The 20339-nt window shown below is 29.2% G+C and overlaps 1 protein-coding gene across 1 annotated transcript in view; it reads right to left on the bottom strand.

Moving 5' to 3' along the window:
• The window catches only part of LOC106457089 (coronin-7-like), a 45141-nt gene extending 25594 nt beyond the window's left edge, over nt 1–19547 (bottom strand). The window contains exons 1-15 of the mRNA XM_013916473.2: nt 19504–19547; nt 15634–15737; nt 15301–15397; nt 12959–13039; nt 11902–11972; nt 9549–9738; nt 9198–9322; nt 8576–8662; nt 8052–8134; nt 7728–7782; nt 6348–6405; nt 5387–5532; nt 3529–3624; nt 1395–1592; nt 405–642 (exon numbers count right to left, since the gene is read on the bottom strand). Of these exons, the coding sequence (XP_013771927.1) occupies nt 405–642; nt 1395–1592; nt 3529–3624; nt 5387–5532; nt 6348–6405; nt 7728–7782; nt 8052–8134; nt 8576–8662; nt 9198–9322; nt 9549–9738; nt 11902–11972; nt 12959–13039; nt 15301–15397; nt 15634–15696 (1588 nt within the window). The 5' untranslated portion in view covers nt 15697–15737; nt 19504–19547. The remainder of the gene's footprint in view (nt 1–404; nt 643–1394; nt 1593–3528; nt 3625–5386; nt 5533–6347; nt 6406–7727; nt 7783–8051; nt 8135–8575; nt 8663–9197; nt 9323–9548; nt 9739–11901; nt 11973–12958; nt 13040–15300; nt 15398–15633; nt 15738–19503) is intronic.
• Nucleotides 19548–20339: the final 792 nt, after the last annotated feature.

Below are 20339 nucleotides of genomic sequence, written 5' to 3'. Positions count from 1 at the left end.
ATATATAACTTCCATGCATGATATTTAAAACATGTTACACATAGTTCAAGAACATGTATATAAAAACTAACAGCATGTTCCTCTCATGTAAGAGCACCGATTTATTTATATGCACCTTCTACTTACAGAAATACAGCAACATACACCTTCGATATAAACACATTCAAAATAAAATAGCTCATATGAGAAACAGTGTGCCTTCATACAAATACTTTCAAAAAATAAATTATCCTAGGTACAGTGTACTTTTTTAAACATCATGAATTCAACTATAAAATGACTATTCTCCTCTGGTTACAGACTCATGGTAAATGTTTACCAAAGATAACAGGCATACATTTTGCAATACTTATCTAAAATATTTTGAGCCCAAAACAATAAATCTGAATTTTATATCCACATACCAGCAAATTTTCTACCTGGCCTTGGCCTCTCATGCTGGTTAGGTTCTGTTGATATCTCATTTTGAGGTTGTCCTGTTGTCATTTGGTTCTGGTGGGGCTCTCGTGATATCTGATTGTTATTGTTGTTCATTTGTGCCTTTTCAGCATTGAAATGAATATTACTACTGATATTTGTCACTAAATTTTGAGCCCCATTCAAAGAAGAAGGCAAAAGAGCAGGCTTAGGTGCTAGAAGAGGCTATTGATAAAATTCAACAGTAAATTTAGTCTAGTAAGGTAGTTAACAAGTACAACTTTTCATTGTAATACATTTTTACTCACTCTTATGGAAATTTTAACTAGAGAAAGGGATTAAAAATTTCTATGCAATTGAATCAGTTTTCAGGTTCTACTTTTTCAAAGTCACATGCTATTTCATTCACCTCTATTCTATAAATAACTACTTTTTGATGTATTCATTTAAAAGCTAGGAGAAATATATTAAAAATCCAGACACTAATTATCAAAGATTCAAATTTTTGTTACAACTATCACTGAAGTAACAACAATATTAAGATCATAAGTGTATTTTGGTCAAATTCATCAAATCAGAGGAAACAAAAATGAGCAATTACTTCTTGCTATAAGTGGTACAGCCAATAAATACTTGAAGGAAATATTATATATATTATAATATATAATATTTATATATATATATATATTTATTTATTTATTATTTGCATACTTTACTTTGTCAAATTTTCTTATCTGCATGAAAGCTTTCCACTTTTGTCTCTTCATAATTGGGAAAAAAACAGTATATGTATGTTTATACAAACACACAAAGAACTGCTAACACCTACAGTCATAATAAAGTTAAGGCACAGTGAAACCATGTCCAGCTTCACCTTCCACTAACATCATAATATGTTTAGGTCCATACACACCTGGCACCTGATGAACATTTTGTTAAATACTTTCCTGACCACTAATATGCATTTATTTACAAACCTTCTTAAGAACAGATGGCTTCTGAAGTGATGTTTTTGAAGATTTTTCTTTTTTCTCAATAAATTCTGGATCCTGTGATTCTAAATCTTCATCCATCTTAGACAGAATAGTTTTAGTGGGTCCTGACCCCAGTACATGATTAAACTTCAGTAAACCATTATTTGGCCATTTTCTTGGATTTAAGCTTATCTTTGAGACCTACATGCAAAAAATCAGAACTTTTGACAGCCAATTTGTAAATATAAATATCTCTTTAACCAAAAAATACATGCCCATGAAATAAAACACATAACACAAGCCTGCGAATTTAAACTTCATAAATGTTGTTTTGGTTTTAATAATGGATTTTCCATAATTCAGCTACTCAGATTTCAAAAATAATATTTTTTTCTAGTACGTATGGATTTTTTTTACAAATCAGGAAGAAAAAAAACTCTTACTTAGATCCAATCATTATTTCGTTTACCACAATGAAAATTTTTCATTGTTATGTTTTTTAACAAAAATACAAACAAACTAAAGAAAAGGGAAGAATATTGATGTCAAACAAATATGCATCCTGATTTTTTTTTGTGAATTCTACGTCGTCCTTTAGTCTCAAAACTACATGTTGTGGTCTTTCTTTTATGTATTGCATTATGACATTTTGTGAAAAATCTGTATGTGATGGAGAAAAATGGATATGATTTTTGGATTCAACATACAGGAATTACCATAGAACATGTAAACATTTCAAGACAATAAAACCATTGCAGGCCTGTGTAATTAATAAAGGAATAATTTGTGCTTTGAAATTCATTAATTAAAGAAAATATTAAACTACTCAATGTTTATTTTTGCTGTTAGACATTCTGTACCATTCTTTAGTTGCAATATCTTTGAACAATGTAAAATTAATTACATTAACAATTAAAATGTTGTTGACGGTTAATCTAACTACATCTAAAGCATATAGTACATCTTAAAATACTTAATATTGCCACAGAACCCCAGCACTCTTGAAACACATTTTGGGAGACTGCAGACGATTTTAAAAAGTTCTCTTTAACCCTACCACCTCATGATAATAAATAAAAGAACTGTAAAAATAACGATTGAAAAATTAATAAAACTTTAAATTACAAAACCTCACCTGCAAGAGGCGTTTCATGTTAAAATGTTGTGATTGTTACTTATTGTCACGATTATACTCATAACACAGCAATTTGTAAAAATTCATTGTTCAAGTACTTTGGAAATAATTTGCTTGAAATGCATAGTTTAAATAAGTGCAATTAAAAATGTTATACAAGTTAAAAAATGAAAACTGCTACATGTAATAAACAAAGTTAGTTGCAATATGCTTCAATAACAAATGGTATATTTACACAGATATATAATCATTAAATCATTACATTCAAAGATAATGTCTGGAAGTTAAAATTCAGATGACACTGCTTTCTTGTAGTTCATTTATAATTTGGAAAATACAGCTTTCCTACTGTATTGGTATAACGTAGTATAACCATGTAGAAAGATATAAAAGGATTTACAGTTACGTTTAGACAAAATTTCAAAGATTAAGAATTTTTAAACTTATATGAACATATATATATCATATGTTTAATATTTTTTAGTGTGATGGATGATCTACTACTTGCTACAGCTGTTGAAGTTTAGAAAATTAGTGTCAATAGCAAGCCTTGTTCAAAAATACAGATAAAGGAACAGCAGTAAATATAATAATAATTTAGATCATATGATTAAAATAGTGCAATTTTTAGTTCAAACAAAATTTATTTGGGGCTTAGTTGAAAACACTGGGTAAGCATAGCCCAGTGTTTAGCATATTAGACTGTGGCTATCAGGAGTTCTGTAGTTTACACCTTTTACCATCGAGAAAAAATCATGATCCACAATTTGGAGCCATAGGCACATTATAAGAATGATGTCCAAACATAACTATTTGATTAAAGTGGCCCACAAGCTGGCAGTGGGTGGTGTTGACTGGCTACCTTCCCTCTGGTCTCTCACTTCAAAATTAGGGATGTCTAGCACAGATATCCCTCAAGTAGCCTTGCATGAAATTCAACAAACACAAACAATGTAAGAACAAATTATAGTTAAGGGTTGGATAAACGTGACTAAATCCTACCATGTCATTACTTCCCATCATCCATTCATCAAGGGTTAGGCTTGGCTCAGTTCCTGCAGTATCTGGAAACAACTCTTCATGATAATCTCTGTAAGACTGGAGATTAAAGCACAGCATGGAAAAATTGTTTTATAGCTTTAAAAGTTACAAAATATTAAATATTTTGAAATTCCAAAAACAACTTAAATTGAAAAGATAGAACTAGACACAAAGAAGCTCACCTCAAGAACTATACAATTGCAAGTAAAACATACATTAGTTAATAAAAAAACTTCAACCTAAAACTATGTCATTATAGCTGAAAGCTCTACACTGATAGATTACCTGAAGTATACAAAATTGCAGTTAAAAATTTACATAATACGATTAAAGAACCTTAAAAAATTATACAAATAATGCTGGAAATTTAAGCAATATAACAATAAGAGATAGGAATTTATACATGAAATAATTCATTGCAACAAAATTTGACAGTGACAGTAAAAGCAATTAAAAATTAAATTACAGATATTAGACATATAAACTTAATAACTATACTAAAACATTAAATGTACAATACTGTATAAACATGAACTGGATATTTAGTTTCTTGTCTAAATTACACTACCTTAAAACTATGGTTACAATAAATTTTTCAACTAATACAAAAGAAAAGTATAGCACTCAATATCCAGATAGCGGTAAACTTCATTAGGCACAACAGTTAGAGTGGTGCCATATACATAAAAGATCATATTACACTACAGCATGGCAAGTACTGTGGAAGTTACTAAACATTATGACAGTGATTCTTAAACTTTCTAAACATATAACTCAAGTGAGACCAGGCTATTTTCTGGGACCCATGGTCAAATGAAGAGAGTAAGTTTCTAGTAATGCTCTTATATTTTGTGTTAATATTTTGTTCATTTAAAAGCATTTTATGATTATTTTATAAATAATTTTCAAATAAAATATGTTTATGTTCTACTGTGTCTTGTTCTATAAACCACTCCAATACCACTTACATCCCGTCACTGGGTTATGACACACTGTTTCAGAATTGCTGCATTATAAAATCACATCACACTCAAAATTAAATGTGGTAATGTATACATTAAAATAAAACTAACAGGAGAAAAACTACATAATAACATTACATTACAATTATGTAGTATTGCACTAAATAACTTTTATTTAATTGAATAATGCACCAAAGAACATAGAATAATAACATGCAAAAATCAGACAATGTCCCATAGTGATTATAATTTTTCTGGCTTTCTAACTATGTTGCAAGATCCGTTACAAATTCATCCAAGCTAGTCGATATGTTTCCCATGAGAATGAAGCTTGTACTAAAACAGAAATTGACAATTCTCTGTTCAGAAAAAAATATAATATAATACATCATTTGATAGATGAAAAACTTGCTTTTCTATTGGTTATAAATAATATAGAAGAGAGAAGTATTAACAAATCCTGAAAGAGAAGATGTGACAGATGGTTGTGGCAAGAGGGGTCTAATTTTCTATTTGATGGCTCTGTAACAAAAAAAAATTGAAGGCTATAAAAGTATGCTTATAAAATTAAGAACTTAAAACTTGAATGTTATTAAAATATTGATTATTAGCTATAAATTTATGCCACAGTAATGGGTATAACATAAACAAAAAGTGGTTTAATTTAAATTTAATGTAGGTCACTAAATACCTTGTGACATGCACAGTAAAGGATGCATATAGGGTTAAATGAGTATGAAAAATATAACACCTCATCTTTAAAGAAACAGTACTGCTCACTTGTTCTATTGAAAAAAAAGAAAAGAATCTGACCTTCACATTTTGAATAGTAATTTTGAGGAAAAACTTATTATTACTTTTCGAGGAACTTGAAAGCTAACAGGAACAACACAGTCAGGACCAAGAAGCAAGACTCGATTGACTTCTGCCTGCATAACTTCTAAAGCTCTTTTGGGCACAAGTGCTGCTCCTTTGGTTTGGACATCACCAACATATCTGATACCTATTATAGATTGGTTAATTTTCATGTAAAAATTAGTAACTTATAAGCAGTCCAACATAAATTTTCCCTCTTTTACAAACACATGCCCATTTACTTCTATAAAACTGTAACAGAAAAAAAAAAGTGTTAATTTCTTCAATATATACCATAACTATGTTATCAACTGTAAACTCTGATTTATTAGATTGTAAAAGATCCCTATGTACACTCACATCTAGCTTTGCTGTCCTTTAGTTAAGTAACAATATAAGAAAACTATCTAGCCCTTGGTTTTAAACCTTTGATCTGCAGACCTCTTGGGGTCCATAAGCATTCTAAAGGGAGTCTAGACAGTAAAGATCAAGTTTCCATATTAAAAACAAAGAAATGATCCTATGTTTGACAAAGAGAACAAAAAAGGTTGAGAATCACTGACCTAAGCTAACAAGATGAGATCCATTGGTTGGTAACAGATGAAATATTAAATCACAATAAAAAAACTGACAAATAAAAGAGTGTAAGGTATTAAGCCAACTACATTTTATCTCTTGTATATTTATGAACTTAAAACATCAGCCTCGTTTCAGTGCAATATCATACCATCTACAATTACTGTGTATGGAGTTCCGTTGAAAAAAAAAATAACAATCATTTGATTTAGGTATTAAAAAATGTAATTTTTCTTCTAGATTATCAAAAATTGAGATGGTCAAGAAAACCTTTGCATTAACTGCTTTGCTCAAACATTGTTGGATTGGAAACTGACTATTATTCTGATAACTGAACAACATTTATTAATACAAACAAACAACAGAAAAAAAGGTTAATATTTTTACCTTCATTGAAGTATGGTTCCTTGTTGTTGATCTCCCAGAACATCAAACATGTGTCGGCCTATAAGATGTAACAAAGGAATAGAGTAAATTATTTCTATTTTTGTTTGTTTTAGATGTATAGTCCTTTTCTCACCATTAATTATTTAATATACTTTACCTGATTACATGCAACATACAATCATAATTAATAATCCATTACTGTTCAGTGAACTAACTATAATACTAGTTAATTAATTGTGATAGTATGTCACATGTTATCCAGACACCTAAAGTATTTTAGGTTATTAGTTGTGAGTAAAAGACTACACATCAAAACCAAACATATCACTTACATTCCACCATTATATAAGGCCTTCTTTATTTATCTACTTTGCTCTTCTAAGTAGCACAGATGAACCATGAATTCAGTGAAACAAGTCTGTTGTAGCAGGAGTAGCAAAGCATAAGATACATTAGAACTCCATGTCATCTTTTCTTTACCAAAAAAAATCATTTATCTTGATAAGCTAAAAAACCTTTATATGATTTTCAAATTTCATGGTTATAAACTACACACAATTAAATGTTGTAAAAACAGACAGTTGCCTGATGAACAGGTAAATTGATATCTGATCACCAGTTCAAAGCCCCTAGTAAGTTATTTTTTAAACTTTTCAAAGTAAAAGCTAAAAGATACAAAAATAACTATTGAAATATGTATTTAAACAAATTAGTTTTCCAATGTCTTGTTCTGTCACATTTTTTTTATTATCAACACAGAAAATAGCCAGCAAGACATGAATTTATTTGTAGTTTGGTGTATGTATGCTTGTTTATTTTAATATCATGCACTATACTGTTATTCATTCTAAGTATTGGGGGTTACTTATCTTTGACAATTTTATGAAAAGTCATGATACACTGCTAGTACCTACTCTGAACTGTTCACCAGAGTCCATGCAAGTTAAACATGCAAGATGAACAGGGTTAAAGGAAAACTGTTAGCATAAAATTCTCATAATATTTTGTGATTATAATATTATACAGTTTATTCTGGACTTGTTCCCAAAACCACCTAACTTGAAATAATGCAATGTAAAAGCAACATAATAATCCAATAAACTCCAAATTTAAAATATACCCCATTTATTTTTCTGAGTATTAGGAATTCATCTCTGTGAACTTCCACATGTTGCCTTGAAATACCCTTTTATCACATTCCTGCAGAAATAAACTACAACACACAGAGTCAACTGAAATCATATTTAATTACAGAAGTACTACAATTATAGTCATCCTCCTTACAGTACCTGACACATCTAAGTGCATGTTTTAAATAACAAGTGATATTTTAGAAATTGGCATATTATGCACTATATAAGTAAACTCGGCAAAACTTACCTTAGCAGTCAAGAAAAGCATGTTTGTATCTGGGTCAAAAAGTGGGATGAGGACACTGGAAACAAAACAATAATATTGTATTAGCAATAAGGTGTTTAATTAGTATTTAAAAAATCTAAATAAAACGTATACAGGCGAGTTACATTGGTGGCAGTATTAGGCAATAAAAATCAAAATATTTATACTGTAAATGAAATTATCCATTTGATTTAAAACTGCTGATAAACCTTAGATAATGCTTCCTGAAATTCTGAGCATTTAGAGAAAAGCAACTTATAAAACAACATAATAACCATCTAGTAACAACCACCTTAAAAATTTTACCCTAGTGAAGATTCCCCAGAGTATGATGCAACCGGGTTACTAAAATTTCTTACATCTCGCAGCATTACTTCTCGTTCTCGAGCCTGTAAAACGAATTTCACAAATTAAATAAAAATTTTTAAGTATAATTTAATTCTAGAGAATCAGTTAGTAAAGCATAAAGGTTTATCACTTCAAACACTCTTGGAGTAAAATTATTTAATCGAATCAGCAAATAACTTAATGACTAATTCCACTATCACTCTCTTTTTATTTTAATTTTCTAAGATAAAATCCAATTTACAAAAAAAAAAAAATTGCATTAATTAAAAATAGTTAGATAATGAAACAAATGTTTAAAAATGATGTATACAATGAATATTTTGCATTTTGTTGAAGTGTTATAATTTAGTGTGAGGGAGGTACATGTTAAAAGAAAACAAGATAAAAATAAGTATACTTGACTTTCCAGAAATACATATCTAAACAACTTGTATCAAACACAAATTTATGTTCATTAAAAACAATTATATATTTATACTTACACTACCAAAACCTGTAGATAGTACTTGGTCACTATTTCCAAGCCACAAAACCCTTGAATCCCTGTTGTTGGAGTGACTTTTGGTTTCCTAAGAGGAGTAAAATCATTGATATATATATATCATTAAAATATTCCTAATCAAGTAAAAATATTTTCACACATTCAACAAAATTAGAATCACAACTTGACTGTATGTGTAAAATAGGAGACCAATTTTCATCATGAGGTTTGAATGGAAGAATATTGTCCAGCAAAATAACTAATTATAAAATAGCATTAGTTTAAAATTCACTATACGTGCAAAAAAAAATAATAATAATGTACATTTACACACACATCTTCTATAATATTTAGTACATCAGAATATTTAAACCTAGATGATTAATGTACATGTTATGCTAGTGTAACTGCTTTTATTAAACATTTATTCACTGTTTTTGTTTTGTACATCCTATTGATTATAAAACAGTTCCTCTATTTAACAAGTATAATGTGATAGTTAGAGTTTTAATATCCTAGACTAAGAAAACTAATCATTTAACTATTTGTGATTAAATTATTTATAAAAATACACACACACACAAGAACATGAAATATGAAGTCAGAATCTACTAATCACTCACTTGGGTGACTACTTTAGTTCTAGGATCCAAAATTCGAAGTTTCTTGTCTCTTGCCGAGCTTACCAACAAACTTCCATCTCCCTTCCAGTGTAGACTCTGAACCAAGTTGTCATGATCTGTGTTGGCTATTTAAGTAAACAGTTCATTTTACACTTCACCAGGAATTTTTGATATCAAAAAAATCATACCTTCTTTATTCTAGTGGCTATTATACTGACACTTAATTTTCAGTACAAAAAATTAAAGAATATACATTTCTTCTGGTGATCACAGGTCATTTACTTTAATGGTTTGTTATGAATATGTATTAGAGTACTTAGTTATTAAACTGAAAATCAAAATAACACTAACCATAGATTTCTGTATTCTTGCTGATATCCCAAATTCTGACTGTTTTATCAACTGACATTGTCAGAAGGCAGTCAACTGTAGGATGAAAGAGAACAACTTCAACACGATGGTCAAATGGGTCCAACATTATTTCAGGATTACAAGGTACTGAGGTAGATAGCCCATCACAGGGGATTCTCCAAACCTTTACCTTATAGGAACGTAAAAGAATAAACAGCATGAATTACTACTACTATATCTACAGTAGTGCTTCTAAATATGGAGCACTTTATATAAAATATCCCATAGCTCAACTCTTATGCACAGATCAGCAAGCATTACATTCAGTAACAAAAAATAAACTAAAGAAAGCATAATTACAACCAAATTTTAACAAATTGTTAAAACTATTAAACTATAGGGTGGAATGAAGCTACACTTAAAAATTCATCATCATCATCAATAAAAAATGATTTATTTGACTACCACAAAAACAATTACAAATTAGATGCTGGCATGGGTATAGAATCCGCACCCAAGTTCATGGTGTAAAAAATACTCAAGAACTTTGGTCCTGTTTGGGTTACCAAAAACAGTAATACAACTTTCATTAACTTGATCACAAATATTAATTTTTAAGTACATAATACATAGTTAAATACAGTAGTCACCTCCATTATTATTGTGGTGTAACTGTCACTGTGTCTTATGTTTGTTTTTTTATAAAACCTCAATATCTATTCATTTAAGAAGTTCCATTATTAACCTCTAAGACTCAAGTCAATTACACTGATGCACCTGAAGTGTTGTTTGTCTTACTGCATTTCAAAGGCAACTACTGTACAGAATACTTTGACACTTGAAAAATAAAACTTAGAAAGATTATGTAGCTTCTGCAAATAAAATCTTATTTTTATATGTGATATTTATATGGATTTGCAGCATTCAAACTTTGAAAAGCTTTCACTACGATTTGTTTTTCTATTTAAGAAATAATTAAAGTCTTTATATTTGTTGTAGATTTTAATTTCATTCTACTTTACTTTAAACTTTCCTATTAAGATTTTATTTTATAAAACTATAAATTTTATCTTTGTTTTGTTTCAAAGAACATCATACGTAGTTTCACTGTTTACTGGTGTATAATAAAAAAAAATTTTTTTTTGTATACCAAACTTATAAGCAAGATTACTTTTTAAATAGCTAATCAGAAGATTTCATTTAGCATATGTAATAGGATTTCAACCTATTTTATATTAATTTATATAATTTCTTTTAACATTTGTTTTTGGTAACTTTCTTTGCCCATTCAATCAGTTACTTAAGCCAATCAGATTTATGTAACCAAGACCTAACTTTATACAGTTGAGTAAAATAACTTAATTACACCTACCTCATCTTGTTCCATGAAAAATATTTCCTATCATACTATAACATCATAATTCAAATGAAGTATATAATGACAAGCTTTTAAAAACCTGGACTGTAATTGTAGCAGTTGTTGTTCCCAAACAATTCTTCTAGCAATATATCACCAAGCTAAGCATAATACCTTTGAACAAAGTCACACATGACCCTGTAACTTGAATATAACAACTTGAATTGTTGTTTTTTTAACCTTATTGCCATAGTGTAGTGTGATTGCCTGTATTTCATCTTCGTGAAGTCATTAGCAAGTGAACTAAAAATGTTTAAAAAGCCTTTATATTTTATTCTTTTCAACTGTTTAAGTCGATGTGGCTTTCAGCTCAGCAGATATTCATGTAAAGATCATGAGAAACTGATAAAAGGCTGTATTATACTCAGAAAAAATTCAGGAAATTCACAAAACTAATGAACTAATGATTTTGTTTAGAATGTGCTGAAAATCAACTCAAAATCAAACTATTTTACTGTATAAATTTCACCCCCAAAGTATTTATTTTCTTTTGACCTGTGGAACAATGATTAATATGAATTTTCTATAGTGTTTTCCAATCAATGGTGCAATTTGCCCTCAAGGCAGAATGCAAGCACTACCATAATGTTGTTTATTGATGATGGAATTTTTCTTAATTTAAATGCAGTTGCTGATACTGTGAAAGTACTGTAGCTTCTTCACTGTTGGTAATTGTATTTAATTTTAAAAAGACATAGTTTAGTAGTTAAATTGTACTTACACATACACTGTGACATAGGCTTTCAAGTTGGTCAACTGAATAAATGGGCTATGTTGTAATATAAGTTCTGGTAATATGAAAAATATAAAAAACTACAGAAAAAAAAACATGCTCACTAATATATTATCTTTAAGGTAGACACAGATAATCACAGAAGCTTCTAAGAATTTTAATCATTGAAAAGAAACACTAGAAAAATGTGTACATATACTTACATGGCAGTCTTCAGATGCTGTGGCAAGAATAGCATCATCAAATGGTGAGAAATCAAAATCTGTTACAAGCCCTATAAGAATATTGAGGCTTGTTTTTAGTTTTAAACAAAAACTTTGTGACCAAAGATATAATATATGAAACATCGATCCTGAATAGCACAAAATCTTTAAATTAACTCTTTAATTTATAGTTTTTTCTTTGATAAAAACACAAAACCTGCCACCAATCAAATAGTAATAATGCAGAATGGGCTGCTTCCACTATGTGCCTTTTTTATATGTACATCAGAACCAAATGATGTTCTGTGGGCCTAGCACAGCTATATTCCTAATAGCCATTGACAGTATTGACACTGATAAACATAAATTTTATTGGACATTGATGAAACAATTACATATAGTAAATAAAAAGGTTTAAGTTAAAATTTATGGTCTTAATGTGGAAACATCAATAATTTGGGTTTAACAATAAAAATTTTCTATCCACTTAGTATGTCTTTACTACTGAACAACCATTTTTACATACAATGCTTACTTAATTCTAGTGTTCATTGATATAATATTTACTTTTGAGTGTACATGTACAGACTTGTATCCAATGAATAGTAAACAATACAATATTTACCTTTTGACTGTATCAGTGCATACATATATCCAATGGGCAGTAACATAATTAAATATTTATCTTTCACTGTATCAGTTCACACATATATTCACTGAATATAAACACAATAATATATTTACCTTTGACTGTATCAGTGCATACATATATCCAATGGGCAGTAACATAATTAAATATTTATCTTTCACTGTATCAGTTTACCCATATATTCACCGAATATAAACACAATAATATATTTACCTTTGACTGTAACAGAGCATGTTTATATCAAATGAACAATAACACAAGGAGATATTTACTATATCAGTGCAATTTCCTAGTGAGAAAGCATCACAAATGCAATTACCACACTACTTGGCAAACTGTATTTTCAAAATAAAAGAAAGTTACACATTAGTGTTTTAACAGTAAAAATAAAACAAAAAACTACATCACCTGCATGAGCATGTAAAGTTGGAAGACTTCCTCTCATTCGACCATGATCATTTAAAGGTAACACCCCCAAGCCACTTCCTCCTTTAGACACAAAAACAAAATTTGTAAACAGTAATGAAATAATTTCTGATGAATGATCACTTCTAACAAAATAAAATAAAAAAGTATGTAATTTCAAGTTCATCCAAATTTGGTATTTAATACAAATGTAAGAACTTTTGATGTCCTTGATGTTAAAAGAAATGGTAATAACATATAAAACTTTCAACAAAAGTAAAACATTTAAACACTTTGTACAAATTTGAGTGAATGCATTCAAATCAAGTTAATAATATGTTATTTTCTTGAAGCTGAAATAAACAATGTTATTTGTACTTCTCATAAAATAATGTTGTGCAACAAATGAAATTCTATAGTGAGGTGAACCAAAGTATGTTCATACTAGTATCCAAGAAAGACTAAGGTATTTACTTTGTGTGAATTGCACAATCATTGCATCATGTGACATAGTAATGACATTTCCTCTATATGACATTCAACTAGGTTGCACAAGAGATAAAATATCTTTCTTAAAATGTAACAATCTTATGCACCAATAAGTGATTTGTTTTAGGATTAAGATGCTTCTATAATGCTTATTATAAGGTGTTATAAATTAAAATTATTAATGAATTCAACCTCAGTTAGATGAAGTTGCATGAAGGCAAGGTAGGAATTTGGATAAAGGAAAAAAGTTAGCTAAAGAGAAGATAAACAAAGTGTAAAATGTATCCAAACATTGGTCAAAAAAATATTGTTCTTGTAAGAAGGGATAAACTTTTGAAAAATCTTTAACTTCACTATGACAACTAAAAAGAAATCCTATACCAAAACTGTTTTTGAAGTTTTGAGAAATACTCAGGTTACCTCCTCCAATATGTAAAAATAGCAACATTAACAATGTTTAAAATTTTCCCCAAAATTATTTTGTTACAATTCACTTATAATTTGTTGCAAAAGAAGGGTCTTGATTATTTTTACTGCTGTACAAAATATTTACAAAATCATGTTGCTTATCATATTTTATTCAGTTATCAAATATTAGATATAATTATTTTTTATCTAAATGCTATTAGTGCTTCATTCATGCACTTGGGGCACCTGACAAAAAAAACAGATATCCACTGGTTCAGACTTCATTGGCCATTGAACAAAAAAAAATAATTGTTTTTAGCTTTTGGGCAAAACAACTAGCCACTAAATCTTTTTTGTTTATAATCTAATATTTCCAGCCCCTTGCTTCATGGAATAGTGGAGTGTAGGTTTGTATTTAAAGTATGAATTATTTTGTTGTAAAAAAACTGGTTAGTAGTTAAAAAGACCCATTTTCTTTTGCTTATGAAATGTCCCAGTTCTTTAAATCTGATCATTACATAAATCTAGTTTTGACTTTTAACATCAAATTACTTTTCTCAAATATCCTAAACATCCTATTTGAAGTAACTATCTTCTAATGATAATGACTTAGACATTGACTACAACTGACAACAGCTACTTAAACTAGCTTTTAGAGAAAATAATTTATCCTCACTGTCAAACTTTATAGATAAATGGTGTGGTGATAAAAAACCTCTAGGGGCAACCCTTACCAACATGTTCAATATGAATCTGTGAAGAGATAGGTGTCCTGCAGAATTCAACAAAATAATTCTTGCAGAGTAAATAGGAACTTGGATTTCACAGAGGTTAAATCAAGGGTTAACTTTGTTTTACATTTCAACTTTGGGATACTCTCCATTACTACATTTCATTTTTCCTCTAACCAAAGTTACAGGAGGAAGAAACTGCACCTGCAGTTTTATCATTAGCTGTTATTTTGTGTATTATGTGTACAAGTACACATAAAAACCAAACACTTCCAAAAACAATATTCCATCAAATAAAAATTATTTAAATTTGTTCCATCACATAAAAGTATTCAATATAACGAAAGTACAACCATTTTATTGTCAATAAAGTGGCTTTGATATGAAAGGAAAATTGCATTCAATTAAATATATTTTATTTCTCTGATAGGAATCAGAACATTTTCAAAGACAGATTAAAACTTTACAATGAAACTCTTAAGGAAAAATTTTATTTTTTAACCTACCTGAACGTAAAATATAGATATATGAATAACACCGTATGTATAGTATTGCTCAAATAAACAGCCATGGATACTTACAAAAATAGTTTCACAGACATGAGTGAAAATATCAAGTAATTGCAACTCCCATCCTAAAGTATGGATTCAATATCAGATTCCATTACCTCAATATAATCATTCTATTAGAACAGAAAACAGTGATACTCCATCTTACCTCCTGAATCAATATTAAATGCCATAAATGCAGCACTGGATTTGATGTGGTTGCCAAAAGATTGTGGTGAACCAACAGTCAGATCAAGAACCCAACCCTTTATATGCACAGAAAGAAAGCAAACTAATGACTTATTCAGATTAGCAACAGAAAGTTTCTTATATTAAGTCATATTCCTAGAATATGTATTTCTCTTATATTAACTAACAATAAATATATAATGAATATTGGCCTTAGAGATTTTCTTAATCTATGAAAACAGTACACAAGAAAAATATAATATTTAACTGAAAAATACTAAGTACAACCATTATAAAATATACTTTTGCTTACCTCCCCCCTCTTTGGAACTTTGGGTGTAGCATTCTTGTACTTGGAAGGTTTAAATCTGTGCATTCTAGCTTTTTTTATCTTTTAAGAGTTTATTTTTTGTAGTTCTGTAAATAAATTGAGAAAGAATCAAGAAAATAAAACATATCAGAAGTGAAAAAGTCTACTTAAAAAAATACAGTTGATCTTTATATCAAAATTATTTGAAAAAATGTTTGAAGACACTTTTTTTGCTGTGGGTGTTTATATTTAAGTATTAAAAATGTTTGAAAACAGCTTTTGGTATACATATGTAATTTGAATAGTCAAATATGTTTGAAAATAACTCACATTCTGGCATATAATATCCTTTACTCATGGTAACAACTCATCCCATTATACAATCTGTTTATTTTAAGTTCTACATCTTAATTTATACAATTAGCCAATGATTTTTTTTTACTAGTAAATCCAATATTTCACAAAGAATAGCAAATTGTCCCAGCAAAGTCAGCAACTAATATCTAATGTGTTTTCACCATAATTTTTTGGGCCCAATATAATTATTGGATTAATTCAAGCAGGAAACACATTTCAATTTACACTAATGGGAAAAAAAAAATTAGCAGACTATTCTGAAATTTTGAATTAACCCATTAACTGTGGATGATGGATATTTCCGTCATTGAAGTTCTATGGCTCAGCTGCAAATGACAGAAATATCCGTCAGTCATACATATATAAATATAACTCTATGGGAATGATGAAAATTACTGTTTTATTATGATTGATAGCAACTCAGTTTTATCTTAGAGTCAGAAAATGACAACTGAGCTGCTCCTGCTGCAGTTAATGGGTTAATATTAATTTTGAGTATGAGTGGCTGATAATAAAATCATTCTATATTACTAAAACCAATGCCACCAGCTTAACCTTCTCCTATCTCACCGAAATTTAGTACACTAACAAGCTTACATAAAATAATAATTTTTCAAAAAAATTGTATTGACACTTGTAATATTATGAAGTCATACTCTCCTAAAAGTCTGGGTAAATCAAAATTTTGAAAAACTTCCTTCAAATACGTATGAAGTTTAGATTATCCATTACAGGTGAAGTATTTAAACCATCTGGATAAAATTTTCACAATTGCCCATTGTCACAAAGTGACTATAACTTAAAATAATTTTAAAATTTATACCAAACACACACACTGTGGCTTGTCACCCTTTACATTTTCTCCACTCATGGGTATTTTTTGTCCTTTAATAACAGATTTTGACTATATTACCACAAAATGTAATTTTACACACAGTAAATTTATACAAAAAGAATGTATTAAGATCAGCATAAAATATAAGTATAGTATTAAAATTCCTGTAGTTGCAAGTGGCTGTTTTTATTGTCTTTGTAAGCTGAAAGATACATATCTTTAACATAACACTGATCTAGTGTGATTAAACTTTTACTACATCCTCTGTGGGAGAAAACATAAATGCTATTATTTAACACATACATACATACATACATTCATATATATATACGAATAATCCTCACACATTCTAAATTTTTTGTGTGTACCACAAGATCAATAAATTCAGATATGTGAAACCTACATCTCATTCACTTAGGTTATTTTAGGACAATAAATTTATAAGAACATATTTGCAGATTGTAGTCTATAAAGGTTACCATAAAATCGTGCATCTATTGTTCTCTCCACATTTTGTCCAGTGTAACTCTGTGATGATAACAAAGCTACACTAAACAAAATGTGACGTGCTAAATAAGGACCTAAGCTGAATGTATATTCAACTTTACACCACATTAATAAAATGATACAATGTTAACAATGCCAAGTTGCTTATTGTGCTATGTTTATGAGATATCACATACTGTTTGAAATAAAAAGAATTTTGGCTTTTATTTATCATTCAAGCATTTTTGGGTGGATTATAAATGATAAAAACAATGTGTTACATCATTGAAACGTTAAATATATATATATATGTTAATTCTGAATGTATTTGAATTTGTTTTCAGGTAATTAATTATGAACAGTTTTATCACATACTGATGTCAACTTCTCATAATTAACTCAAAACAACATTTAACATGTATATAAAAAATGTGTTAATTGTTGAGAATAGTGTATATTTAAATACAATCCTAATTTTTCCAGTTCATATCTGCTACCCAAACATATAATATATATGCAGTTCAAAGAGTTTTTTTCCAAGTTTAACCAGTTTGGTGAAAACATCAAATGCTCTGATGGATTGCACTTCACTTCCTGTAAAAATTGTAAATTTATCTCAGGCCAACAGAAAGAAAAAATACACATTTCTTCTCAATTTTCTCTCTCTCTCTCCAGTCTTTCTCTCTAACCTGTCTATGTTGAAAAGAATGCACTGTCTTCATAACAAGTTCTTTTGTTTTGTCATTATCTCCATAGTATATCTTGTTTATTTGCAATATTTATCTATCATTATCTTATTTCTTTCATGGTTCTGTATGTTTTTCTTTGTTTTGTAATCAAACAGTTCTTTGTGAATGTTTATTAAAAAATAAATAAAAAACTTGCCTCTAACTACGTTATTCAGTAATATACATAAGTGTCTCACTACCAGCACAAAAGATTCAAAATTACCAAAAAATCTTTCAAGTCTGGCTTATTCAAAGTATAACAATGACAAAGCATTAGAAACACATGACAGGAAAAGGAATTATCAAAACTAATGTAAAAAAATGTTCAGCTGAAAATGAAATTCTAAATATGAATTATAATTGCTTGTAAAAATTAAAATACAGCATGCAATTATTTAAGAAGAAAAGCATTTAATAGAGAAAAATTATTTGTTCTCTGAACAACTGAAAAAGCTTTAAATTTTTTTAATCATAAACATCCACACAAAGTTCTGTAAGTATTCTCAAAAAAACATAAATACTCTTATAAGTGAATGCAAATTTCCTGAAAAAGTATAGTGCTAAAACAAACTAAGGAAAATGTTAGGAAGATCATTTTAAAAAAATACAAAATATAAAAACGAGTCATTTTCTATGAGTCAAAACTTGCCTGACTCAATAAAAACCAAATTTAAAGTTATTAATATTTTAATTAAAAAAATAGTAATTACTATTTAAGTCAATGCTAATATCAGTAGTTTATCCAAACCCAAGAATAAAAAAATATATTTAGTTATTCCAAGTGAATTATTGCTATTTATACATAATTTTTTCATAGTTAAATTATTTCTACATAACTGTGTTTTGTTGTTTAAATATGATAATCAGAAGTGTAAAACAATTATCTTGATGGCCAACTTCATCTTTCCTAACAAGTTGGTTTAAATGTCAGAGTTTCCCAATAAAGAAACATATGAATGCCATATACTTATTAATTAAGAATCTGTCCCAGCTTGCCCATTTTCTCTCAGTCTCAGAGCATACAGTTACTGAGTTGATCTCAATTAAACGAGATTTTACTGTACAACAGTTGATATTAATAAATCAAATGACCTTGTATATAAAACTAGATAATTTACAACACAACTTTTGAATTGTGAACTTTACCAATTCTTTAAAAATTTACAAGCTACTAAAGTTGAATTTCCTTTTCATTTCTCGAAGGATCTGTGAAACGTGACGTCATTCATTCACTTAGTCATTTCGTACTCATAATATTAACGAGAGCCTCAGCAGAATGTGCCTCACGAGTCAAACTCAAAGAAACTGAGAAAGTTAGCCATGCAAGCCTATAAGTTATATTAATTCTAACACACACATATACAAAGAATTATAATTATTTTCTTACATAATTCTTAACATCCATACCATACTAAATCTTTTAAAAGTCAGTATTCAAATTCAGTTCTGTAAGTTGAATGTACTTACCTAATCCACCCCGTTGTTCTTTCACTTCAACGTAGATACTGTTTTGTTTCCGCTTTCACGTGTCTTTCCGCTTTCATGAAAGTTTCCGCCCACTGCCACCGCCAATAGACGTATTTTAATGACGCTGATGTCTGATTTAATCCAAACTTTTCAGTAAAATACTGTATTTGTACATGAATATTGGCGTAATAATGTAAGCCTGCTCAAGTTATTAGACATTTTTTATTGATTTATTTATTTTCGTGGAAATCATAGATTGTCAATCACGAGTTTTCTAACGCATTTTATGGTTTTATTTTCTGTTGACTATATTTAATGAATAAGTCATAAGTAAATATAATAGTTCACCGACATATCTAATTTCCGTTTCTGACACTTGTATAGTGTAATATTTAAATTTACAATATTTTCCCTCGGTATAAATGGATAGGGTCCACTAATGGAAAGGTTCAGAGGATGGCTACTAAAATGGTGCCTGATATGGATGGGTTGTCATATGAGGAGAGGTTAAGAGTTAGAAGGGATCTGATTGATGTGTTTAAGACTGTAAAGGGAATCGATAGAGTTGATGCATAATATTTTTTCCTACTTAATGGCGAGAATGGTAGGACTAGGGAACACAAGTATAAATTTTAGCAAGGTAGGATTCATCTTCAGCTAAGACAGTATTTTTTCTAACATGGTGGTTGGCTTCTGGAATGGGTTGCTTTAGAATGTTGTGATTTGTTTGTTTGTAATTAAGCACAAAGCTACACAATAGGCTATATGTGCTATGCTCATCACGGGTATCGAAACCCGGATTCTAGCGTTGTAAGTCCGCAGACATACTGCTGTGC

This window comes from Limulus polyphemus, unplaced genomic scaffold (genome assembly GCF_000517525.1).
Source record: "Limulus polyphemus unplaced genomic scaffold, Limulus_polyphemus-2.1.2 Scaffold291, whole genome shotgun sequence".
NCBI classification, from domain to species: domain Eukaryota; kingdom Metazoa; phylum Arthropoda; class Merostomata; order Xiphosura; family Limulidae; genus Limulus; species Limulus polyphemus.
Note: the sequence above shows the minus strand (reverse complement) of the source record. Positions and strands in the feature narration are given on the sequence as shown.